This window comes from Equus przewalskii, chromosome 18 (assembly GCF_037783145.1).
Source record: "Equus przewalskii isolate Varuska chromosome 18, EquPr2, whole genome shotgun sequence".
NCBI lineage: Eukaryota > Metazoa > Chordata > Mammalia > Perissodactyla > Equidae > Equus > Equus przewalskii.
The window spans coordinates 56,776,987-56,803,492 of NC_091848.1; the positions used below are offsets into that span (position 1 = coordinate 56,776,987).

The 26,506-nt window shown below is 41.9% G+C and overlaps 2 protein-coding genes and 1 long non-coding RNA gene across 15 annotated transcripts in view; 1 reads left to right on the plus strand and 2 right to left on the minus strand.

Annotated features, from left to right (window-relative positions):
- LOC103563538 (cell cycle control protein 50C-like) overlaps positions 1 to 9,003 on the minus strand; it is a 29,925-nt gene extending 20,922 nt beyond the window's left edge. For 2 of the 12 annotated variants that reach the window (XM_070582093.1, XM_070582091.1), the window contains exons 1-3: positions 7,367 to 7,524; positions 5,591 to 5,789; positions 1,557 to 1,667 (exon numbers count right to left, since the gene is read on the minus strand). In XM_070582093.1, the coding sequence (XP_070438194.1) occupies positions 1,557 to 1,667; positions 5,591 to 5,789; positions 7,367 to 7,368 (312 nt within the window). In that variant the 5' untranslated portion in view covers positions 7,369 to 7,524. Of the gene's footprint in view, positions 1 to 1,556; positions 1,668 to 5,590; positions 5,810 to 7,366 lie in introns of all 12 variants that reach the window. The other 10 variants (XM_070582100.1, XM_070582096.1, XM_070582101.1 and 7 more) reach the window with 7 other exon arrangements.
- On the plus strand, positions 3,513 to 9,368 carry LOC103563537 (uncharacterized). Its single transcript, XR_547902.2, has 2 exons — positions 3,513 to 3,609; positions 9,000 to 9,368. It is a non-coding gene; the product is annotated as an uncharacterized lncRNA (long non-coding RNA).
- Positions 9,369 to 17,315: 7,947 nt separating this feature from the next.
- CMSS1 (cms1 ribosomal small subunit homolog) overlaps positions 17,316 to 26,506 on the minus strand; it is a 361,629-nt gene continuing 352,438 nt past the window's right edge. For both annotated transcript variants that reach the window (XM_070582103.1, XM_070582104.1), the window contains exons 7-10: positions 25,195 to 25,255; positions 24,407 to 24,494; positions 19,063 to 19,151; positions 17,316 to 17,616 (exon numbers count right to left, since the gene is read on the minus strand). In XM_070582103.1, coding sequence (XP_070438204.1) covers positions 17,533 to 17,616; positions 19,063 to 19,151; positions 24,407 to 24,494; positions 25,195 to 25,255 — 322 coding nt within the window. In that variant the 3' untranslated portion in view covers positions 17,316 to 17,532. The remainder of the gene's footprint in view (positions 17,617 to 19,062; positions 19,152 to 24,406; positions 24,495 to 25,194; positions 25,256 to 26,506) is intronic.

Below are 26,506 nucleotides of genomic sequence, written 5' to 3' on the forward strand. Positions count from 1 at the left end.
GGCAGAACAGTCTGGAAGAGGCCTTTCTCAGGGAGAAACCAAAGCCTAGAAGTGCAGTTAGGCAGTTCTGATACTAGCTCAGGAGGGCCTGAACTGGACGATGGGACGAGAAGGGAGGGGAGAGGTGGCTGGGAGGGGAGGGGGCGGAAGAAGAGGCTGGGACAGTGCCCGTGCGTCAGAGCCTGGACGAGAAGGGACTGGGTAGGGTAAAGTGAAGGAGGAAAGTTCTGAGTCTTGGTGATGGGATATTCACCAGAAGGGAAAGGAGTAGGGTTTTTCAGGAGATGACGACTTTGGTTTGGGACCAGCTGAGCTTGAGGTGGGATGTTTAGGAGAAGGCCTGCCTGCACTTGGATTCATGCCATGTGGAGTCATCTATGAAGGGGAAGGAGAGGGACCACCCAGGTCAGGGAGGAGGATGCTGTGCAGAGAGAGGTGCCGAGCCCAGAGGTCAGGGCAGGACAGGACCTTCGGGGGGCTGAAAGAAACACATTTTTCCTTTGATTCAGCTTGACTACCAGGTAAGATTGTAGAGGCCCTGCAAAGGCACCTCTGGGATCTCCTACTGCAGGGATGGCCCCAGCTGCTGTGCCTGAAATCACCCTGTGTTTGCACCAAGGCCTTGCTTCCCACGGCCACTCCCAGCCCTCAGCTGAGCACAGCGGGGATTCTGAGACAGGCTCCTTTGGTGACTCTCTCGGCCTTGCTGAAACTTTCTTAAGAATACACTGCAGTCTGAGACCTCCCCTCCTTCTCTGCACCCTCCTTTCCTTTCTACTCTCCTCTCCATCTTTCCCTCCTTCCCTCCCTCCCTCTTTCCTTCTCCCCTTCCTTCCCCTTCACAGGAGTCAGAGCTGTGTTGCTGTCTGACAGCTTTCCCAGCCTCCTCTGGCTCCCTCTTCATTTTCCCTCACAGGCAGTCTCCCCAATAAATCTCTTGCATGTCTAATCCTGCCTTGGCATCTGCTTCTCAGAGGACCTGGACTAACGCAGGACTTTAATCAGCCCAAGAGCAGGGACTTCTAATGTTTCTGCGGCATTTCTCACAGTGCCTGATAGCCAGGCCAAGAGTCGCTTTAGGAATTAAGTAACTGCATATGTGGAATGAGTTGGGGGGACCCAAGGAGAGTCTCACTAGGTCTGTGACCCCTGACACTAACTCACTGAGTGACCTTGGCCAAGTCACTTAATCTCTCAGCCCATTAATTTTCACCCATAAAATGAGTGGTTAGAGTCAACCATCTCTATGGTCCCCTCCTGTGCTGACATTTGGAGCAAAACCTGTTTGATTGATGTTAAGAATTAGGTTACAAAGTTGGGTAGGTAAAGAATCTGGAAACTAGAAACAAAGGAGAAGAATAAAGTTCCAAAGGAAAAAAAAAAGGGAGAGAGTTGTGTAGGGACTCAACTCCGTGAGGGTCCCCAGCCCCACACTGCTTTCTTCTTGGTATTTCCAGTGTCGGGAAGCATTGGGTGGAAATCATGAGCTTACTGCCAAGTGTAAGACAAGAGGAGATCAGCAGAAGGCCCACTGCAGGCTCTTGACTGTCACTTACCCGCATTGTCTGTGTAAGGTGAAAGGGGATAGAGCAGGTGCACTCTTTGTCGAAATTCCTGGCATTTTCCCGCAGTTTTGCACAGCTGGCACATATTTTTGTGTAATTAATCTGTTAGGCAGGGAGAAGAACAGTTATTAGCTGAAAAGTTACATATCTTAAAATTCAAGTCCTGAGTCCACCAAAGTCTTCATGCTTTCTGGGTCAACGGCACGGAGTCCGGGACATGACGAGGGGCAGCCTTCCTCCGGAGGGCATGTCCTGCCGATGCTCGGGAGCAGTGCGGCTTCTTACGGTCTTTCATTTGGGGACTTGGCAGCATTTTGGCACTGCCCTGGGATTCAGGGTTTCCACTGCAGATTTAGGTAAGCTGTTGTGATGAGGCCTCATGCCGCAGCCACGAAGAGGTGTTTCTAGAAAAGTATCAGTCAATGACTCGTGAGAACTGGGCTTATGGCCTGAGTCTAATTAGCTTTGTGGGGAAGTCACTTCACTGTTTTTCCACTTTATTCCATGGAAAATATTTATACTAATGAATTCTTCTGTATGGCATCTAGAGGACGTTATTAAAAATGACCAAACATAGAAAAAGAAGTGTTTCTAAAATGTAGGGTTACTGATGCATGTGGACTAATTCTGATTTTAAAATGTAGCTACATTCTGTTTTTCAAAAGTTAAATTCTGTGAAAAATGGTATAGTGGACTCCATACAAAAGGGTAGTGTGTCTCAGATGGGCAAACCCTGTAAGTTGTGGCTGAAGGACTCAGCCAAGTGAAGGCGCAACTGGAGGAAGAAAGGGAGTTGAGGGAGAGGGCAGAGGCGGCGGTGCCCTCGTGCCCTGGGAGACGCTCGTCACAGGGGCCGAGCAGGTGCGGTGAGGAGCGGCCTGCCGCGGGCTGCTTCTCCTTCTCCCTTCCCGTTCCTCAGAGATTTCGGGGATGCGGGAGGAGCAGGGAAGCAAGGCAGCAGCTCTCTCCGGGTACACTGCCAGCGGGGTGAGGGGTCCTTGGCAGAGGAGACTGACAAGAAAAACGGAAGGAATTGTGAGTCCTTGCAAATGGTTTTGCAGTCAAATAGGTAAAGTGTTAGTGCGAAATTAAAGATTAGCCAAAAGGCTACTGAATTGTACTCAGATGCTTATATTTACTTAAATCATTCTTTAAAAATGCAGCGAGGCTTCAACTATTATTTTTGAACATATTGACGCCTTTTCTGTTTGTGAAACTGCATTTTAATTTTTAGAAAGTGTTGAAGAGTAGGGCTGTATGGTAGCTGAGAACTAGCACACTGAACTGTGACTGAGGGGCCTGGAGTTCTGCTTCAGCCGATCTCCGACTTTGACTGACTTAACCTCCAGGGCCTCCATTTTGTTCACCCGCACCATTTTGCCTAGCAATTAATTGATCCGTGAGGTCACTATAGTAGTGTACATTCTACTCCGTGGATTCTGGGTGCTCTATCAATGCAGAATCAGCAAAAATGTGTTTCATATGTGTTTTATGATCAAATGATTTTTGAATAGATATCTGGGTGCTTTCTAGCTCTAAAAATTTTATGAGGAAAACATATTTCTGATCTGTTGTCTACCTCATCACAGCAGCCTCAATATGCTGCTCTAGTGGCCTTGTAAACCTATAGTTTTTTTTTTTTTTTTTTGCTGAGGAAGATTCACCCTGAGCTAACATCTGTGCCAATCTTCCTCTATTTTGTATGTAGGACACGAACATAGCATGGTTGGTGAGTGGAGGAGGTCTGTGCCTGGGATCCAAACCTACGAATCCTGGGCCACAGAAGTGGAGTGCACAGAACTTTAACCACTCGGCCACAGGGCTGGCCCCCATAAACCTATAGCTTTAAAATGAGAGCAAAGACCATAGTCTGCTCCTCATAGAATTTTGGAGGGGCAGGAATCATCATTCTTGCTGAAAGTGAACAACCTCCTTGTTGTGTCCCCAGGGCTCAGTGAGAAGAGGAAAGCCTGCTCAGAACGCTTCTCCCAGGTCTGTGCTTGGTCATGTTGGCCTGGAGTACCACTTCATCTCATCACCCAAGGTAATGAAGCACTTCCATGTACAAAAGAGGATCATGCTCTCTGGGTGGTTTCTGTTTTTCTTGGACAAAAGCAAAGTGCTAGAAACAGTCCTACCTGAAGTGACTAAAAAAAGTCAATTGGAAAATCCCCATAACATCATGATAAAAGCATTCTGTTCAAAGTCGTTTGCAGAGTGGCTTTAGCCATCCACGGAATGAAGTCCCTCCCCTGCATGAGGTGACATCCTTCGGCAATGGCTGCCTCTTCATGGAGGCTGCACTCCATGGTGGGTGGGGGTGGGTGACCAGAGGCAGGAAGCAGGGAGGACATGGGGTTGGTGGAGAAGGAAATAGAAAAGTAAATAGGATGAGCTGTTTGTGGAAATGATTATCAGCCTTGTAAGCCAATTACTTTGCTATCCTCTTCAACAAGGCAAGTTTCATTTCCTCCTGGCATCGTGCCTCTGCCACCTGGTGGGGCCTGGTAGTTTACATATCATTCTCAAGGACTCAAAAGGACTTAGAGGCACAATTCTTGAGGAGATAAGCTGCTGAGAGCTGGAAGGGGGACCAGGAAATATAAGTGGAAGGCAACAGAGCAGCATGCATTGGTAAAACGAGTGGGACCTGAAATGACATTCTCCTCTTTGAAGTCCTCACTTTGCCCCAATCCATTCTTTCGATAGCTACATGCCTATTATTATAGGGCAGTGTGCAGGGAAGGGGTTGTGGACATGGTCAACAGGGCAGTCACGGGGGAGCCCTCTGTTCTTACCACGCACTGTCTTACCTACTCTATCATTTGTTCACTGAGGGCAGGAATCAGCGCTTCCTTATCTTACTCATCTGCATACCCAACAGAACTCTTAGCCCCTCAGACACTCATGAATGTGAAATCAACGTTGGCTGACTTGGCCTTCATCGTAATTTTGCCACTAGCCATGTGGGGAGAGGAAACAGATCAGCTTTCCATGGCTGCCTTCAGAGTGGAGGTTGCACAGTCTGGGACGTCCATTAACCGGCTCTGAGCAGATTTGAATGAAACATTTACTTAATTCATTAGACTGAACAAGGGCATGGCCAGTCTAGCCATAGACCAGCTCTTGTCTCCCCTCCCCAGCCCAGCTTCTGGGATTCTCATCCTCCAACAGCTTGTTAATCAAACTGGCAAAAGGCTTGTGATGAGGGTGCCCTTAGCTTCAGCTTTTCTCACTCCAAGTAGAACTTGGTTTATTTTGCTACATGTCAAAAGGCCATAAAGATTTGGGTTCTTGCCTTTCTCAGGTTAAAGTAATGATCTCAGAGGGAGTTCACTTGCAAAGGGAAAGGCACAATGATGGAAAGTGGGGCAAAATTAAAGCCCTATATCTTTGGCTCTTTGCTCTTTTTTTTTTTTTTTGAGGAAGGTTAGCCCTGAGCTAATATCTGCTGTCAATCCTCTCTTTTTTTCCTGAGGAAGACCGGCCCTGAGCTAATATCTGTGCCCAGCTTCCTCTACTTCATATGTGGGATCCCTGCCACAGCATGGCTTGATCAGCTGTGGGTTGGTCAGTCCGCACCTGGGATCTGAACTGGCGAACCCTGGGCTACTGAAGCAGAGTGTGCAAACTTAACTGCTATGCCACTGGGCCGGCCCCTCTTCGCTCTTTTTATCACTATGACTCGTGGGCATCTGGCAGTCATTTGCTCCTGCCTCTCCTTTTCCTACCTCTGTCAATCGCTTGCTCAGTCCTCTGCCAACATAAAAAGCTTCTGACTCTGCCAGGCCCCTGTAAACAAATGTGGCTGAGCTGACCAGTGTGAGTGGCTGTCCTCAAGGAGGAGGGATGAATAAAGCCCCCACATGAAGGCTCTGCCACCATCTGCATCTGCCAGCTGAAGAAGGGGGGTCCCAGTCTCTAGCTCCCTGTTGAGGGACTGTGTTCTCAGACTGACCACTCACTTAGAGTCCCAAAGCTGAAAAGTCTTAGAACTTGCTTAGAAAATGTAAGATGGGACAAACCTCTATTTCCATGCTGCTCTTGGCAGACAATATAAGGATGACACCCATGCCAAGGCAGAACACTCCTGTGGCAAAAAAGCCAGAGAGGATTCCGGTGGCTGAGAGCTGTAGCCGGCAGGCCGGCAGCTGCTGCTGCTTCACGGCAGTGTTTTCTGGCAGTCTGGACGGGCAATCCTGGGGCGTCCTCTTCATTTGGGGCCTGCAGGTGACTGAGATAGACTTTTGAGACACGTAACTTTACTACTCATAGTAATACCACATAACGATAATATTAAATTAAGAATTATGTGAACTTTCCTTTGTAGTTGCAAAGTCTTTCTGCTTCCTGGAATTATTCCTTAACCAGACCTGATATTCATCAGGAGCATGGCTCTCTCGAATCAGCCATTGCTAGATATATTTTACTTAGGCTTAAAAAACTTGCGCTGAAGGCCGTGCCCAGCAGGAATCGTCCCCAGCAGGGTCTGTGCAATCCTCCATCTGGCGATACTGGGAAGTAGTTCCAAGGGGCTATGGGAGTGGGATGTGGTGACTACTACAAGGCAAGCCCTTCTTGAAAGGGGGAGATTGGATTTATCTTTAAGAACTTGCCTAAATCCTTGGGGATTAAAACAGACAATAAAAGTGAGGGCTGTCAGCTTTTTTCCAAATGGAGCTGTCTTCTAATATGAATATAAACTAAGGTGGAAAAATGCTCAGATTATAGCTAACTTCGCTATTTGTGATCAGGAGGAAGGGAGAAGCAGGCAGGGACTGCAGAACACAGATATCTAATCTCAGTAGCTTCCAATTTTTTCATCCACAAGACAGACTCTAGTAGAAAATGCAGACTAAAAACATTTGTTCCTAATTTTTTCCCAAGCCCATGCTTTGGAGTAGCCCAAATGAGGCAAGAGAAAGGAGGAAGGCAATCAATTAAATGCTAAATACTGCAATACAGTATTATTGGGTTTATTTTTTTTTCACTTATTAGAAGTCCAGTAACATCATTTTCACTCAGCGGTTAATAATTACTTCTTCTTCTTTAAGATGCATTTAAAGATGTAGAACTAGGGATTTAAAAAAATTAGGCAGCATGTGAATTTCTAATCTCTCCCCTTTTTCTTAACATAAGGCAGAGAAGCCATGTTGGATTATTTTTATATTAAAGAAGGCAATGACTTTGGCAAATCTACCTAGTTTAAAGGAATACAAAATAAACGCAATTACTTACACTAGGAGGTTTCCAATTCAGAGTGAAAGCTTCCCACTTGCAAAATTGGAAAAAAAGCACAATACCAATGGGAATTTTTCAGCATGCCATTGAAATCTGGCTTGGAGGTGGTGACAAGTATGGCTGTTATAGCCTTGTGTAAGGAGACTGCAGTGAACACTTCCAGTTCACATCTATTATTTATTTTACTAAATAAACATGGTCAAATGCTTGGGCTTAAAAGACAGTAAGAGCCTATGAGATTAGATTATATGTGCAGAGTTGGCCTACAAAATATCAGGTGTGTTTGCAATCTACGTCCTTGTTCCAACATTGGGTGGGATTATACTACACAGGCAACACCTCGCAGAGTCATTACAGTAACAAATCAGGATTTCTTAGGCTTTTAACAAAACAACAAAATCAACTAACCCAAATTCCAAACTAACGGGAGCTTCACCGGAAAATATTAGTCAGGGTTCTCCAGAGAAACAGAACCCATAAGAGATATATCTGTCGATCAATCTAGAGATCTATTTCTGTCTATCTCAGATATAGAGATCTATCATGAGAAATTGGCTCACATGATTATAGAGGAGGCTGGCAAGTCCGAAATCTGAAAAGCTGACGTCCCAGCGTGAGTCTGAAGGCCCAAAGCTGCTGTAGAGCAGTAAGAGCTGCTGACTCAGTTTGAAGGCCACCAGGCAGAAGGAGTTTCCGTTGGAAGGTGGAATTCTCTCTTGCTTGGGGGAGGGTCAGCCTTTGGTTTTATTCAGGCTTTCAACTGACAAGATAAGGCCTAGCCACATTGTGAACAGCAATCTGATTTGCTCAAGTCCTCTGATTTAAATGTTAATCTCACCCCAAAACACTCTCACAGAAACACCCAGAATAATATTTGACCAACTATCTGGGCATCCAGTGGCTCAGCCAAGTTGACATACACATCACAGGTCATAAGTGAAACATTTCTGGGGCAACATTCTTGAGTGATAGCCAGATACACATTTTACAGGTACTTTAACATTCACGTATTGCTCTCTTCTAAATAAATCTACTTCAAGTCTACAAATATACTTCATTTGTTCTTTTCAAATTTCTATAATTGGGTTCCTCAACCTCAGCACTATTGGCATTTTGGACCAGATATTTCTTTGTTGTGGGGGCTGTCCTGGGGGACTGTAGAACGTTTAACAGTACCCCTGGCCTCTACCCACTCATGCCAGTCACAACCTCCCACTAGATGCCTGTAGTAGCCCCCTAGTTGTGACAACCAAACATCTCTCCAGATGTGGCAAATGGCCCTTTGGGGTCAAAACAGCTTTGGGTTGAGAACCTCTGTTCTGCATTGATATGGATATGACAACTTGTTAGTGGCTGTTGTATTGTGTTATCATTAGAAACTTCAGAAAGTGATTTTTTAAGTCCTTGCTTTCATTTCTCTTTAATTGCTGTGTGGACAGCCTCCTTAGGCATTACCAAATATTACGTACATAGGGGTTGCCTCGTATTTCACTGCCTTTCCCCATTAACTGCTGGGATGTAAATGTACCAAACATGAGTGTAGAATCAGGAAGTGGTTGAATGTGTGGGGTACACTCACACACACCCATACTTATATGCACACATAATATTCACAATGGTCTCATTTTTTGGTTTCGGCAAGTCAATAGTGGCTTGGTGGATTGGTTTGAGTTCTGATAGCATAGACCGCCTGGCTCAATTTGCAGATCTGTCGTCTTATACAATCATGCTTGATGTTTTGTTCCAGATGAACCTAAGATACATCAATTGACAAGAAGTTAAATGCCTGTACTGGGAAGGCATGGGATTCATTTTTTCTTTTACCATTGGCCAAGAACATGTCACATGTTAGGATTAAAGGGATGAAAATAATTGAGCTAAGTTTAGCTATAGCTTGAGTGAATTTTCATTCTGTAGTGGCTTTTCCCTCTTCTTCCTCACTTGTTAGACTTGAGTCAGGATCCTGCAGAATGGAATTTGCTCCTCTTTCCTTTGAGTTCCTTTGTGTGGCTCCAGCCCACAGAGATGCCTGAACAGCAAGTTGTTGGTGAAGTCGCTGGTGTGCAGAAGCATGTGATTTGCTGGGGTTTGATTTGCTAAACTGTGGGCTCATTTAAAATTTGATAATATTTGAATGTGGAATTTTATATACAGTAATGGTGTCTGCTTAATTATCTCTTTTTTCTTGTATAGGTCGGAGTCCCTGTACAGACCACCATGGTGTCCTGAAGTAAACAGGGGAGATCTGGATTTGACTTCTGGTTCTGCCACTGAAACTCGTGTATGTCTTCTCTAAGACTTGGTTTCATCACCTATAAAAGGTGAATAATAACACTTTTCCTTCAGGACTATTTCAATGATTAAACATACATAAACGTGTAACTGAAAACCCTAAACACAATGCTTGACACAGAGTGGGTAACCCATGAAAGTTATAAATGGGTAAAAAAGTAAGTGAATTGGAGCAACAAAAACCAATAGTATTGGGCTGTCACCCATAAAACAAAATAAATATCCATGAGTCCATATTGATGTAAATAAATAATTGAACAAACAAGTAAATGGGGAATGGGAACAGCTCTTTCTTACAGAATTCCAATTAATAAAAGCTGAAGGAATGAAGGAAATAGAAAAATAACTACAGTAATAACTGTTGCAGGGAAGAACTACCAATGTTGCTAAAATTAGCGGGCAAAGTATGAGGAAAACTAGGATATTTGCATAGCCTCAAAGTATTTCCCCCCAAATAGATACTACTTACAAAGGGAAAAATAGTAACTTTTCAGTGGAGAAAATCAGCAGATGCCACCTTATGCAGGTGGTCAAGGTTGACATCACCAGTAATAAGACACATCAACATTACGCCCTTTGATATGAAATATCGAGAAAGACATCACTTCTGTGGTATTCTGGCAAAAAAAAACGCAGAACCTCAATCAAATCATGAAAAGAGAAAGGAGAAACCCAAACTGAGGGACATTCTACAAAATACCTGATCAGTATTCCTCAAAAGTGTCAAAGCTGAGAGAGAGCCTGGAGCTGGGTCTGACAGCACAAGAAGGCAGGCAGGACAGAAGGATGGACGATGTGAGGAAGGTGGCCTGGGGCACAGCTGCTTTGATGAGAAATCCACAAGAAAGAATGAGTGAAAGAAAAAGATGACATCTGTGCATGGCAAACAAAATCCAAAGATTATTACATTGAAAATGAAAGAAGGTAAGACAATATTTAACTAAAGAAAAAGTGACATCAGCATCATGGCAGAGTGAGCTCTTGCCTTAGACTCTCCTGCTAAGATACAACAAAAAAGACACACATAAACCAACAGAGGACATACACACAAAACAATAGATGTATGAGAGACCCATGGAGCCATATGTCTGAAGGTGGAGGGGCTGGACCCTCTGGGAGGAAGTGGAGGGAGGTAAGAGGATCTCCTCTTTCTCCCCCAACAGCACTGACCCAGGGTGTGGGACTGTGCACAGCTCTAAGAGGAGGTGGGAAGGGGGCAGTTCTCCCCAGGAATGCCTCCCAACCTGTGGGAAAGCTCCACACCAAGGAGACTAAGCAATCATGGGGGTGAATTCACCACACCGGGCAGCCCAGGAGGGCAGACAAGACAGCAATGAACCTGAGATTGTACATATAAAAGAAAGGGCTCCTCCCTCCGCCTGGTGCACCAGCTTGGCCAGTTGGCCAAGGCAAGGAACCCCCACCAGAATGCGAGAGTATAGCATTTGTAAAGCAGCCGTGGCCAGCAGGCAAACATAGATGGACTCTGTCAGCACACCTTCCAAAGGGACAGGCACAGCTGCTAGGGATCATGGTGGGCTCAGAATAGATAGCTCCTGTGCTCCCCCCAAGTGGTGGCAGGTGGAATCTGTGACCAGATACTATCTCTGTGTGGAGGTGCAAATCCACTCCATCAAATAGTATGAAGAGGTATATTAATACTCCAGACCAGAAGGAAAATGACAAGCACCCAGAAATCAATCCTGAAGGCACAGAAATTTACAATCTAAATGACAGGGAAATCAAAATAGCTACCATAAAAGAACTCAATGAGTTACAAGAAAACTCAGAAAGTTCAATGAAGACAGGAATAAAATTAGAGAATATAGAGAAATCTTCACAAAAGAGATGGAAAAATATAAAGAAAAGCCAATCAGAAATGTTGGAGATAAAAAACACAATGAATGAGATAAAGAAAAATCTGGAGTCCTTAAACAATGGAGCTGATACAATGGAGGACAGAATTAGCAATGTGGAGGACAGAAATATAGAAATGCTTCAGATAGAGGAAGAAAGAGAACTAAGACTAAAAAAGAAATGAAGAAATTCTCAGGGAAATACCTGACTCAATTAGGAAAAGCAACATAAGGATTATAGGCATTTCAGATGGAGAAGTGAGGGAGAAAGGAGCAGAGAGCTTGTTCAAAGAAATAACAACTGAGAACTTCCCAAACCTGGGGAGGGGAAGGGAGTTACAAGTAAAAGAAGCTAACAGAACTCCTAATTACATCAATATAAAAAGGCATCCTCCAAGGCATATAGTAGTAAAACTGGCAAAAGTCAATGACAAAGAAAAAATATTAAGGGCAGCTAGGCAGAAGAAAATAACCTACAAAAGAACCCCTATCAGGCTTTCAGTGGATTTCTCAGCAGAAACTCTACAGGCTAGGAGAGTGGACTGATATATTCAAAATTCTGAAAGTCAAAAACTTTTAGCTAAGAATACTCTATCCAGTGAAAATATCTTTCAGATACAATGGATAAATAAATCCTTTCCCAGACAAACAAAAGCTGAGGGAGCTCATTGCCACAAGACTTCCCTACAAGAAATGATCAAGAAGGCCCTCATACTTGAAAAACAAAAGAAAGGGTTTACAAAGTCTTAAGCAAGGAGATAAATAGGCAGACAAAATCAGAAAATTGCAGCTCTCTATCAGAAAAGGGCAGCAAACACTTAATTACAACAGTAAACGTAAAGGGAAGGAAAAAATAAAAAATAACTATAATCACTTCATTTTAACCACAAACTCACAACACAAAATGGAATAAGTTGTGACAACAGTAACCTAGGGGAAGAGGAAAGGGATAAAACCTGCTTAGACTAAGAAAATAAGAGGCTATCAGAAAATGGACTATCTCATCTACGAGATCTTTTCTTTTAGGAAGATTAGCCCTGAGCTAACTACTGCCAATCCTCCTCTTTTTGCTGAGGAAGACTGGCTCTGAGCTAACATCCATGCCCATCTTCATCTACTTTATACGTGGGATGCCTACCACAGCATGCCTTTTGCCAAGTGGTGCCATGTCTGCACCCAGGATCTGAACTGGCGAACCCCAGGCCGCTGAGAAGGGGAATGTGTGAACTTAACCGCTGTGCCACCGGGCCAGCTCACATCATCTATGAGATCTTTTATACAAACCTCACAGTAACCACTAAATGAAAGATGAGAACAGAGATAAAATGATAAATAAACAGAAAACTGAGAAAACCATCATAGAGAACCACCAAACTGAACTGTCAGTCCAAAATATATGGGATGAGAAACAAGGGAAACACAGAACAACCAGAAAACAAGTGATAAAATGGCAGCATTAAGCCCTCATATATCAATAATCACTCTAAATGTAAATGGATCAAATTCTCCAATCAGAAGTCACAGAGTGGCTGGAGGGATTAAAAAACAAGATCCAACAATATGCTGCCTCCAGGAAGCATAGCTCCAAAGACAAACATAGGCTCAGAGTGAGGGGATGGAAGACGATACTCCAAGCTAACAGCAAACAAACGAAAGCAGGCATTGCCATACTTCTATCAGACAAAGTAGACTTCAAGATAAAAAAGCCAATGAGACACAAAGAAGCACAGTATGTAATGATGAAAGGGACACTCCACCAAGAGGACATAACACTTACATATGCACCTAACATAGGATCACCAAAGTACATAAAGCAACTATTAACAGACCTAAAAGGAGATATTAACAGCAACACAATAATAGCAGGGGACCTTAATGCCCCATTTACATCAATGGATAGATCATCCAGACAGAAAATCAACAAGGGAATAGTGGAATTAAATGAAAAACTGGACCAGATGGACTTAATAGATATATATAGAACACTCCATCCAAAACCAGCAGAATACATATTCTTCCCAAGTGCACATGGAACATTCTCAAGGACAGACCATATGTTGGGAAACAAGGCAAATCTCAATAAAATTAAGAAGACTGAAATCATATCAAGCATCTTTTCTGACCATAATGTTATGAAACTAGAAATCAACTACAAGAAAAAGACTGGGAAAGGAAAAGAGATGTGGAGACTAACATGCTACTGAACAACCAACAGATCATTGAAGAAATGAAAGGAGAAATAAAAAAATATCTGGGGACAAATAAAAATGAAAATACACAATACCAACTTATATGGGATGCAGCAAAAGTGGTCCTAGCAGGGAAATTCATAGCAATACAGGCCCCCCTTAACAAACAAGAAAAATCTCAAATAAGCAATCTTAAACTACACCTAACAGAATTAGAAAAAGAGGAACAAACAAAGCCCAAAGTCAGCAGAAGGAGGAAAGTAATAAAAATTAGAGCATAAATAAGTAAAATTGAAACAAAAAAAACCAGTAGAAAGGATCAATGAACTAAGCTGGTTTTTGGAGATGATAAACACAATTGACAAACCCTTAGCCAGACTCACTAAGAAAACAAGAGAGAAGGCTCAAATAAATAAAATCAGAACTGAAAGAGGAGAAATTACAATAGATACCACAGAAATACAAAGGATTATAAGAGAATACTCTGAAAAACTATATGCCAACAATTTGGACAATCTAGAAGAAAGGAATAAATTCTTAGACTCATACAACCTCCCAATACTGAATCAAGAAGAAATAGAGAATCTGAATAGACCAAACACAAGTAAAGAGATTGAAACAGTAATCAAAAACCTCCCAAAAAATAAGAGTCCAGGACCAGATGGCTTCTCTGGAGAATTCTACCAAACATTCAAAGAAGATTTAATACTATCCTTCTTAAACTATTCCAAAAAATTGAAGACGACGCAACACTTCCTAACACATTTTATGAGGCCGATATCACCCTGATTCCAAAGCCAGACAAGGACAACACAAAGAAGGAAAATTACAGGCCAGTATTGCTGATGAACATAGATGCCAAAATCCTCAAAAAAATATTGGCAAATCAAATACAGCAACATATTAAAAGGATCATATACCATGATCAAGTGGGATTTATACCAGGGACAAAGGGATGGTTCAACAGCTGCAAATCAATCAATGTGACACACCACATTAACAAAATGAGGAAAAACCACATGATCATCTCAATAGATGCAGATAAAGCATTTGATAAGATCCAACATCCATTTATGATAAAAACTCTGAACATAATGGGTATAGAACGAAAGTACCTCAACATAATAAATGCCATATATGATAAACCCACAGCCAACATCATACTCAATGGGGAAAAACTGAAAGCCATCCATCTGAGAATAGGAACAAGACAAGCGTGCCCACTTTCACCACTCCTATTCAACATAGTACTGGAGGTTTTGGCCAGAGCAACTAGGCAAGAAAAAGAAATAAAAGGTATCCTGGGGCCAGCCCCATGGCCGAGTGGTTAAGTTCATGCGCTCCGCTTCAGTGGCCCAGGGTTTGTATACTGGGTGCGGACACATCACCGCTCAGTAGGCCACATTGAGGCAGCGTCCCACATGCCACAACTAGAAGGACCCACAACTAAAATACACAGCTATGTACTGGGGGGATTTGGGGAGAAAAAAGCAGGGAAAAAAAAAAAAAGAAGACTGGCAACAGTTGTTAGCTCAGGCGCCAATCTTTAAAAAAAAAAAAGAAATAAAAGGTACCCAAATTGGCACTGAAGAAGTGAAACTGTTTGCAGACAACATGATTTCCTATATAGAAAACCCTGAAGAATCCATCGGAAAATTATTAGAAATAATCAACAACTACAGCAAAGTTGCAGCGCACAAGATCAACTTAGATAAATCAGTTGCATTTCTATACTCTAATAATGAACTAACTGAAAGAGAATTCAAGAACACAATCTCATTTAAAATAGAAACAAAAAGAACAAAATACCTAGGAATAAATTTAACCATGGAGGTGAAAGATCTATGCAATGAAAACTATAAGACATTATCGAAAGAAATTGATGATGGTATAAAGAAATGGAAAGATATTCCATGCACATGGATTGGAAGAATAAACATAGTTAAAATGTCCATACTGCCTAAAGAAATCTACAGATTCAATGCAATCCCAGTCAGAATCCTAATGACATTCTTCACAGAAAAAGAACAAAGAATCCTAAAATTCATATGGGGCAACAAAAGACCCCTGGATAGCTAAAGTAATCCCGAGAAAAAAAGAACAAAGCTGGAGGCATCACAATCCCTGACTTCAAAATATACTACAAAGCTATAGTAATCAAAACAGAAAGGTACTGCCACAAAAACAGGCATACAGATCAATGGAAGAGAAGTGAAAGCCCAGAAATAAAACCACACATCTATGGACAAGCAATCTTCGACAAAGGAGCTAAGAATATACAATGGAGAAAGGAAAGTCCCTTCGACAAACAGGGCTGGGAAAACTGGATGGCCACACACAAATGAATGAAAGTAGATCATTATTTTTTGCTGTACACAAAAATTAACTCAAAATTGATCAAAGACTTGAAGGTAAGACCTGAAACCATGAGACTCCTAGAAGAAAATATAGGCAACACACTCTGACGTCAGTCTTACAAGGATCTTTTTGAATACCATGTCTATTTGGAGAAGGGAAACAAAAGGAAAAATAATGGGACTTCATCAGACTAAAGATCTTCTGCAAGGCAAAGGAAACCAGGAACAAAACAAAAAGACAACCCATCAAATAGGAGAAAATATTTGCAAATCATATATCTGACAAGAGGTTAGTCTCCAAAATATATAAGAACTCACACAACTCAACAATGAAAAAACAAGCAACCCGATCAAAAAACGGGCAGAGTATATTAGAACAGGTATTTTTCCAAAGAAGATATACAGATGGCCAACAGGCACATGGAAAGATGTTCAACATCACTAATCATCAGGGAAATGCAAATCAAAACCACAATGAGATATCACCTTACACCCATTAGAATGGCTGTAATCACCAAGACAAAAAATAACAAATGTTGGAGAGGATGTTGAGAAAAGGGAACCCTCATACACTGCTGGTGGGAATGCAAACTGGTGCAGACACTATGGAAAACAGTATGGAGATTTCTGAAAAAATTAAAAATAGAAATACCACACGACCCAGCTGTCCCACTGCTAGGTATCTATCCAAAGAACTTGAAATCAACAATTCAAAGAGACTTATGCATTCCTATGTTCATTGCAGCATTATTCACAATAGCCAAGACGTGGAAGGAACCCAAGTGCCCATCAGCTGATGAATGGATAAAGAAGATGTGGTGTATATATACAATGGAATACTACTCAGCCAGAAAAAAAGACAGAATTGTGCCATTTGCAACAACATGGATGGACCTTGAGTATATTATGTTAAGCGAATTATGCCAGATAGTGAAAGACAAAAACTGTATGATTTCACTCATGTGGAAGATAAACAGACAGACAAAGAGAACAGATCAGTGGTTACCAGAGGAGAAGGGGGTTGGGGGTGGGTATAAGGGTAAAGGGGCACATATATATGGTGATGGAAAAGTAGTAAAGTACAAGTGAAATTTCACAATGTTATAAACTATTATGACCTCAATAAAAAATTATAATAAATAAATACATAACTGAATAAATAAATAGGAAAAAAGTGTCAAGGTCACAAAAGAGAAGGAAAGACTGAGGAGCTGTGACTGACCCCAGGAAACTAAGGAGACGTGACAACGACATGCAATGTGGGATGCGGGCACAGAAAAAGGACATCCGTAGAAAAACTGGTGAGATCCGCATAGTCTGTAGCTTAGTTAATTGTCTTTGTATTGTACCAATATTCAGTTCTTAGGTTTGACAACTGTGCTACAGCTATACAAGATGTTAGCACAGAGAGAAGCTGGAGCAAGCGGATATGGGAATTCTCTGTAGTATTTTTGCAACTTTTCTGTAAGTCTGAAATTATTTCAAAATAAAAATTAAAATATGAGTCAGACAGTGTAGTTATATCACTGTCTTTCATATGTTTGCAAAGTGCCACACACACTTGCAGCTCTTTCTACCACTTGTCATCCTCATGCTGGAACCAGGCTTCAGTTTACAGATCAGTTCCATATGTACCATCTCACGGAATCCTCAAAAATCGTGTGAGATGTCATTCCCATTTCGCAGCGCAGGAGACTGAGGCTCAGAGAGGGAAGGGACTTGTTGAAGGGTGCCCAGCTGCTCTTTCCCTGCTCTTGCATAGTCACACCAGAGGCCAGTCGGTGAGAGAAAAATTCAGTCTGCTCAACACAATCATGCAAGCTAGTGATACTTTATTATCCAAGGGAGTTGGCAAAGGGCAGATCCATTTTGGTCAAAGAATCCCCATCATACATTCCGGTGATCCACCTGGTGATGCAGTTAACATAAGAAAACAATAGCTGGCATTTTCTGAGTGCTTGCAATGTGCCAGAGCCATTAAATGAGATGCAAATCCCATCACAAAAACTGGAATTTTCATTAGGACCCAGACTCAGAAAAGGCCCAGCTTCAAAGATCCTGACTTGCACAGACTGAGGACTCCCATTTCCACAAGTTCAAAAACCTCCTTTCTTATCTAAATGAGAGAAAAGAAAAAAAGAGGTTAAGATCAAGAAAAGATGGTTTTGGTGAATAAATTCAACCATCTGGACTCCTTGGTATTTATGCAACTGTTATGGCCAGAATTAAGGAGGGCAAAAATCCTAACCTGCATTTTATTCAGGATTGAAATTTTTACATACATAAAGGAAGAGGTAATAGACAAAACGTCAATTTTGTTAAAGTATCCTTTTGTCTGTAGCCATTCAAAATAAAATTTCATACCAAATCTCATAAAGAGATGTTTCAAGATACCCAAAGTGTGCCCAGATTATACACTACTATATAATATTATATAATTTTTTGATATAGGATAACTGCTAATAATGACATCAATGTAATAAAAATAAACATGGGTGACAAGGGTTTCTTTTGCAACTATTTCTCCTTATTATTATAATTAGAAAATGAGTGCTGGATTACTCAGATTTAACATTATAACTGAAATCATCAAATATCTTCTGATATGCCTGACATCAAATTGGCTAAACCTGTTTTATAAAACCAGTTCAGGGGACAGGCTGTGTGTGTGTGTGTGTGTGTGTGTGTGCAGGGAACTGAGAAAATTTCTTTTAACCTGAACCAATGTCTGATATAACTCACTGATCAATTATAATCAGGTTTGGTCATTCTCGGAATATAGTTTTATGTGGTAAACTAATTCACTCTGCATGTTTGGAGGAGTAATTTCAAGCCTCTTCCCCAGTTACTGCCTGGTTCACTCCTGACTGGTGACTGGCAGCCATATTTATTTCTGCACAACCCCTTTTCTCTCTAACATCAGGCTAGATTGAAAAATTAGCCCCATGATAACATGGTGGGTGGCAAATCAGTGTTTCACGTTATGATGATAATGAATTATTTTCATACGTATATAATGAGCTAATGCCGTGCCCACAAACGCTTTCAATCAGTTTTGATCCACTGGTACCTCAAAAAATGTTCCCACCCCCAAAAACCAGAATAGCCTTCTAAATTAAATAAGTGGGTTTTGGGGGATGTGGAGATGTGGGCAATGAGGCAAATTTGTGGCCCCCACATCCAAGTGCACTTTTAAGGATGAAAGGCAAAGATGATGGAGTCTCTAAAGACCCAAGGAAATGTGCCAAGTCCTCAGATCTTCCTGCTTCCTAAAGGTACACCTAAAGGTAAAACTGTGGTCCCTAGTAGGGCAGAGCCACTGAACAGTGCATGAAGAAACAAAGCTGATTCCTACGAAACACATGGAAAAGATACAGGATACGGTTTTGCGTGAGGCGTGAGATGGTCTCTATAATTGTAGTTACCTCAGAGTTAAAAGATAGGAATCATTTCAAAGGCCAGAATGTGCTGGCTCCCATGTCAAAGACTTTATTACTGTGTTTGAACTCAAGTTCAAACTGAAAAAAAAAAAGATTAAAGGCAACTGCTGATTACACGGTACCTCGGGAATGTCCATCATTCTCCTCAGCTTCTGATCTCTCCAGTTCCAGTCAAAAACCAGAAACTTCAAGGGGTTCAAATTGAGGCCACCTGAAAGAAGCAGAGAGAGTTGCTACAGTAAAGACCTCACGACATAAGCTTATTAAAATAATTTTTTATTCTCCTGGCTGTTTCCTGCCTCACTGCTGTCCCCTCACTCCACCCTTCTCCCCAGGAAACTAATCCCAGCACAGGAACGCTGCCCTGGCCTCATGGGAAACAAATGGAGCTCCCCGAGACTTGCCCTCCTCAGCCTGACTGCTGGCTCTGAGGCGAGCAGAGCAGCTGCTCTTGCAAAGCTGTCAGATGCTTGGGTGCTGCCACAGCAGCAGTCCCAAGCCTCCATTTCACGAAGGTCCAGAGGGCCAAGTCTCCTTCCGGACAGGGATTCGGTGAGATGTGCCTGTGGGCTGTGGTAGTGGCCCTGCAGGGGAGTTGAGTCCAATAGGGTCTGCATGGCTCTGAGGAGGTGAGTGGCAGAAGGATGAGGACAGGGCTGGGGGGTTAATTTTAGGCAGACAAGGAAGTTAAGATGGATGGGCTCTACTCAAAGTCTGTGACGCTCTGAGGAGAGAGGTAGACCATGAAGGACCCCATTCCCGCTGTCTTCTGACGGTCTATCTAAAGACAATTTCAGAGGGCGGGGCTGGAGGGGGCCTGAGGGACTGTCTATTCCTCAGAGGTGTCAGCATCGGGCACAGTTAGTTCATCCCCTCCCCACGTTCTTCCCACCACCCACGCTGGCACGTTACATACGGAAACATAAGGGAAGCCTTCCTCTGTCCTGCAGCATTTGCCCTCAACTTTTCTCTGTGGTTATCTCAATATTTTCCTCTCTGCCCCAAAGACTTTTTCATGCTTCTTATAATCACAATGCCTCTTATTAAAACTCTCTGCAAAATTAAAAATGATAAATTGAGAGAGACAATGGATTGATAGTCTTCTCTTAAAAACAACTTACTGCTAGTGGGAGAGCAAACAGGTGCAGACTCTGGGCATTATATAACAGGAGCTTTAAAAGGCTTACTGTTTGATAAAATAATTCTCCTTCTATGATGTATCCCAATGAAACATCAGAAACTTAAACACAGTTACTTGCAAAGATGATCAGTGCAGTATTATTTATAATAGTAAAGAATTAGAAACAACCCAAATATCCTACCGTAATAGAATTGCTAAGAAATAATATAACTTAGGGTTAATATCCAAAATGTATAAAGAACTCATACAACTCAATAGCAAAAAAACATAAACAATCTGATTAAAGAATGGACAGAAGAATTGAACAGACATTTTTCTAAAGAACACATGGCCAACAGGTACATGGAAAAGTGCTCAACATCGCTAATCATCATGGAAACGAAAATCAAAACCACAGAGAGATATCACCTCACACCTGTTGGAATAGCTATTATCAAAAAGACAAGAGATAATACATGTTGGTGAGGATGTAGAGAAAAGGGAACCCTTGAACACCGTTGGTGGGAATGTAGATTGGTGCAGCCACTATGGAAAACAGTATGGAGGCTTCTCAAAAAATTAAAAGTAGAACTAGCATATGATCCAGTAATTCCACTTCTGGGTATTTATCCAAAGGAAACGAAATCACTGTCTCAAAAAGATATCTGCTCGTTCATATTCACTGTAGCATCATTTATAATACGCAAGCACAGAAACAACCTAAGTGCCCAACGACAGATGAATGGATAAAGAAAATGTGGTGTGTGTGTGTGTGTATAATATACATATTCCATTATATATATATATGTAACGTATATACATAATGGAATGTTATTTAGCCATAAAAAAGAAGGAAATCCTGCTATTTGCAAAAACATGGATGGACCTTGAGGGCATTAATGCTAAGTGAAATAAGTCAGACAAAGACAAATATGATTTCACTTATATGTGGAATCTGAAAAAAACTGAACTCATGATAAGTATAGAGAATAGATAGGTGGTTACCAGAGGTCGGGGCAGGGGTTAGGGAATGGGTGAAGGTATTCAAAAGGTGAAAACTTATAAGATAAATAAGTTCTTGGGATGTAATGTACAGTATGGTGACTATAGTTAATAATACTATATTGTATATTTGAAAGTTGCTAAGAGTAGATCTTAAAAGTTCTCATGATGATAAAAAAAATTGTAGGGGCCGGCCCCATGGCTGAGCGGTTAAGTTCGTGCTCTCTGCTTTGGCGGGCCAGGGTTTCACTGGTTCGAATCCTGGGTGTGGACATGGCACCGCTCGTCAAGTCATGCTGAGGTGGCATCCCACATGCCACAACTAGAAGGACCCACAACTAAAAATACACAACTATGTACCAGGGGGCTTTGGCAGAAAAAGGAAAAAAAATAAAATCTTTAAAAAAAAAAGAAGAAAAAGAAAAAACAATTGTAAGTATGTGTGTTGATGGATGTTAACTAAACTTATTACAGTAGTAATTTTGCAATATATACATGTATCATATCATTATGTTATATACCTTGAACTAATACAATTTTACATGTCAATTATATCTCAATAAAATAGAAAAAAGCCCATATAAATTTATAATAGAATATTATATAGCTGTTAAAAACTGAAAAATTAAAACTATTTTATGATAAGGAAAGTCTTCATGAGATATATAAAGTGGAAAAGATAGGTTATAAAGTTATGAAATACAGTATGGGCTCCTTATAAAAATAAACTATTGAAAGAGAATATATTTAGTATCAACTAACAAGAGATTATCTCTAAAGTGTCATTTTCTTTTCTGTTACCTTTTTGCATTTTTCAAAGGCTCTTATAGTCAGAAAATCCCCTTCATTATTAGATTAAAGCAATACTATACTGTCTATAATTGTACAGATCCCAATGTCATGGTATATCTTTCAACATCTGGAAATTCTCCTTAGTATATCATATATAAACATCTTAGGTCATAAACAACTACATAAAATAAGTTATATGCCATTTGTCTCGCTTTGTTAGATTTTCAGTTTTTAGCGTGCTCTTTAAACACTTTGTATGTAGTCTAACACTTGTGGTTAATGAGTATTAAACCATTTATCCAATCAGAATCAGAAGGAAAGTTATTTTCATTAGTATTATAAAAAATCAACGGCTCCTTAAATGATTTTTTTTACTCCTTAAATGAAATAAACTTTCATGTTTAGTTCTTACAACTTTGTAGAAATCTAATTTCAACAATCTGTACAGCCTGGTTTTCTCTCTCTCTTTCAAATATGGACAAGAGTGGCCCTCTTGCATGGGGGGGCCTGGTGACACACAAAAAGCCATCTGGATTCCAGCAGGGGAGAGGTGAATCTTGGGCTAAGAGCAGTGGGAGAGGCAGGGTCCCACCCTGGCCTCACGCTGCCCAGCTAATCTCTCCCAGCTCTGTGTCTCATAGATGGACCACAAGCACGTCTCATCTGGTGCTCTCCTATGTCCTCAACGCCCTCCAACGTCCAGAAGACAAAAATCCAAACCCCTTAGCTTACTGTTCAAGGTCCTCCCTCTGCAATCTGACTCCTTTCCAGTGGAATCATAGGCTACTACAGCCTACGGAGCCTCTAACCAAGAAAGGTGATCTCCTTAATAAACACACTAACACTTACTGTGTTCTTCAGGCATGCCACTTATTGTGCTGAGCTCTTTATGGGCATTTTGTCTTTATAACAATCCTTTTGAGGGTGGTACTATTACTATCTCTGTGATTCAGATAAAGAAGCAGCTTGAGAAAGGTTAGGTAACTTGCCAAGGTCACAGGGCTGGTAAATTGCTGGAGCAGGGATTGGAACCCCCGGAGGTCTGAGTCCATCACAGGGGCTCTTCCTCTCCACGCTGCATTGCCTCCTTATCATCCGCTCTAATTCATCACTCGTTTCTGCCTGACTTCTTCTGATTCAGTCCTTCCCCCATTCCTGAATACTGTTCTCACATCTATTTTAATCCTGTCTGTTTTAATCCTCCCCATACTTCAAGACCAGTGAAAGACCCTTTCCTCTGAAAACCTTCTCTGCAGATTTAGCCACCACACCAATCTCTCCCTTGTTTCAACTCCTACAGGACTTAGAAGAGCACATTTGGCCCCTGGCTTTTACTGCCTCTTGGCTTCAATCTCATTCTATGTACATTTATCTCATTAACTGGATCAGGAGCTCCCTGAGGGGAAAGGCTATGGAACCAGCAAGGCCAACAGTGAGGGATCTCAGGAGGGCTACTTAACCCGTCGAGCTTCAGTTTTCTCTCACAAGAAATGAGAATGCTAGCCTGCAAGGATGCAGTGAGTACGAAAGAGGATGCAGTGAGTACTAAAGGAGGACGCTGTGAGTACTAAAGGAGGATGCTGTGAGTACTAAAGGAGACATGTAAGGGTATCTAACATAGCACTATGTACAAGCAGGAACTCAAAAAATATTTGTTTCCCTTCCTCGTCTGGGCCCACCAAGTTTGTCCCTTCCTTGTAATCATACAGCACTCTGTATACAGTGGGTTCATTTAACCCTGGATAGTTTTGATCTGGAGAGAAACATCAGTATTTTTAGCAGTCATCTGCCAGATGGCATTTGTCATCTCTACAGTGAGTTACTATATTGATGAACGCATTACTTTTACATGCATAAAAAATCCAGGAATAGTTCCAGACAGTTAGAAAACAAAGTTCAATTACTATATTAAATAACTAATTTGGAAATGAATAATGCAAGAAATCTTTGGTCTGTCTGGCAGGTAGAACAGGTAATAAGATCACTAGCAGGTTAGCAGGCTTTTAGGCTATTGGCTTTGAGAAAGTCAACACACTATAAAAATCCACCAGCACACGTTGTCTGGAATACTTTCTGGGTAAAGCACTAAAAGAGAAATGTATTCAAGAGAAATATTCTAAAATACCTGTATTTTGTCTACAGAAGCTGCATTTTTGTTTCAACATGTTTTATATATCAGCCCTTAACTGGAGTGGGAGTCTTGGGGAAACCAAGACTCAATCAACTGAGAGGGAAATATTCAACACAGCCATCTCTACAAACTTCAGAGGTTGCAAATGAGTGGGATGAACTGTGAGTCCACCAACCGGCTTAGAGTAATTGGAATTTGAATGTATTTGGGTCGGCACACGTACTGCAGTTTGCCACAGTCCTTCCCATTCCCTATTGCACTATACCTGCCGCTGGCTTTAGAGACTAAAGGCTGAGTTTCCAACTCCTGAATGAACACAGAGGTCTGGCTTCACACCATCACACAGCTGGCTTCCCAAGCTTGCCTGGAGGAAGAGCAAACTCCCAGCTCTGACGGGGAGGGTCACTGCCTCTTTCCCTACCTTGTTTAATGAGTTCTTTAATCCTCCCTGGAGTTCCGACACCCAAGTGCACGACACGCTTTTCCAGCATCTTTACCTGCTCCTGGACCTATTCCAAGATGGAAGAGAAGAATCGTTAAAAAGTGCAACCATAGGCCAGTTTAGAGCACTTTATCTCAAAATTTAAAAAAGTGAAAAAGCAAATGGGGCTACCCTTGTTTAGGGTCAACTTCCAGGGCAAAGAAGGGTGACATCAAGATAAAAGTGCATGGGGCACGCCTGGTGGCACAGTGGTTAAGTTTGCGTGCTCTGCTTCGGCAGCCCAGGGCCCACCAGTTCAGATCCTGGGTGCGGACATGGCACTGATTATCAAGCCATTCTGTGGCAGGCGTCCCACATATAAAATAGAGGAAGATGGGCACAGATGTTAGCTCAGGGCCAATCTTCTTCAGCAAAAGGAGGACTGGCGGCTGATGTTAGCTCAGGACTGGTCTTACTCAGGGAAAAAAAAAAGAAGAGCATCTCCCTAGAAAACTGGTAAATCTTCAAGGAATCCAGGGGTGAAATCTGAGCTTCTGTAGAGGAATCAGGGAGCATGGAGGAGTAGTGACTGTTGTGGGGGCAGGTGAGTATGCAGAGGCAGGGAAGGAAAGAAAACCAGATGGTTGCGAAGTTATGTTATGTAAGGAGGTACCAGAGAAAACGCTTGCTAAGGAGATAAGGAGAAGAGGTTGAGGGGAAAGCTGAGGTCTTGGAGCGGCCCTCAAGGATCACTTACATCCCACCAGGCACCTCAGGCCTTGGCTTACCTTTATGTGTTTTGCAAATAACTTGATAACTTTACTGTCTCCTCTGAATGCTGTCATCGACCTAATGAAAAGGAATAGATTAATGCATAAGAAAACTCATTCATTCCAAGCCATGTTGACTACTTAAGTATTATGTCTTGATTTATTCAAAAGAATATGCGCATTTATGTGCATATATACATATATGCGAAACACTTCTGAGGTTTTCAGGTTGGTTCATCTCTGGAATGAAAGTGGGGTGGCCTTCAATCAGGCACACAGCTGGGTTGGCTTCTCGCTCTCATATACCAGGTTAACTGTACTCAGGTTTCCTTGATTATTGAAACATACAGATCTGCCCTTCACTTGTAACACGGGATTTCTGTATTTCAGGTTCCCAGCGGAGAATTCATCTTCAGACTCCGCAGTACAGATCTCATACAGAATTTGGTTGTGAGGAATATCTGGGAGCAGTGATATCAGCCTGTGCTCTGTGAGAGGCCGAGGGCATCTGCAAAGGTCCATCTGTGGCTGCTGCGGTGGGTGGGGAGGAGCTGACAGGCGGGGGCGGGGCCTTCAGTCAGAGCAGCTCCTCATTTTTATCTACTTTGCAGAGCGAGCTTTTCTGTAAAATTTTATATGTGGAAATGTTTTGGATACAAATAGGTATAAAATAACAATCTTTCAGTTGACGTTTGGAGACAGAATGAACATGGAAATACTGCTCAGGAATATTACTTTCCTTTATATATCATTACTTATTTTGAAAAATATTATTGACCAGTAGGAATATATAAGTTTGCAAAGCAGCGAACCATGTTACACAAGCTCTGTTGCGCTTGCTCTGCTTTACTTGCACGCAAGCTTTCTCCATGGCAGGGTTTACTAGGAAGACAACTTGGGGGACATATTTAACACAACACATGGTTCTCAAGAGAACAGACACTCTTACAAAGTTAGAAGTATTCAACATTATTCTTCGTGAATAGAGCTCATTGTGCGTGCACAAAAATCACCTTTTGCAAATCACTTAACCCTGACATGGATCATAGCATTGCTGGGGACACAGAAAAGCACTGAGAATTGGTAAACGAAGTGCGAATACACAGTGCTTTATGCTCCTCAGAAAGGCATTCGTGTACAGCAAAGCTCAAGTCAGCTGGACAAATTGTTCTGAAGAAGCCGCCTCCAGGCCAACCTCTTGCCATTAGTGTTTGAATCTGAAATGAGCTCTGTGGCGGCAGTTTTTAAATCACGGAAAAGTCCATGTGAACTCCTGGTGATTTCAGAACCAGCAAGTACAGCTGCTCAGAAGCAGTCGGAGTCTTGAAGA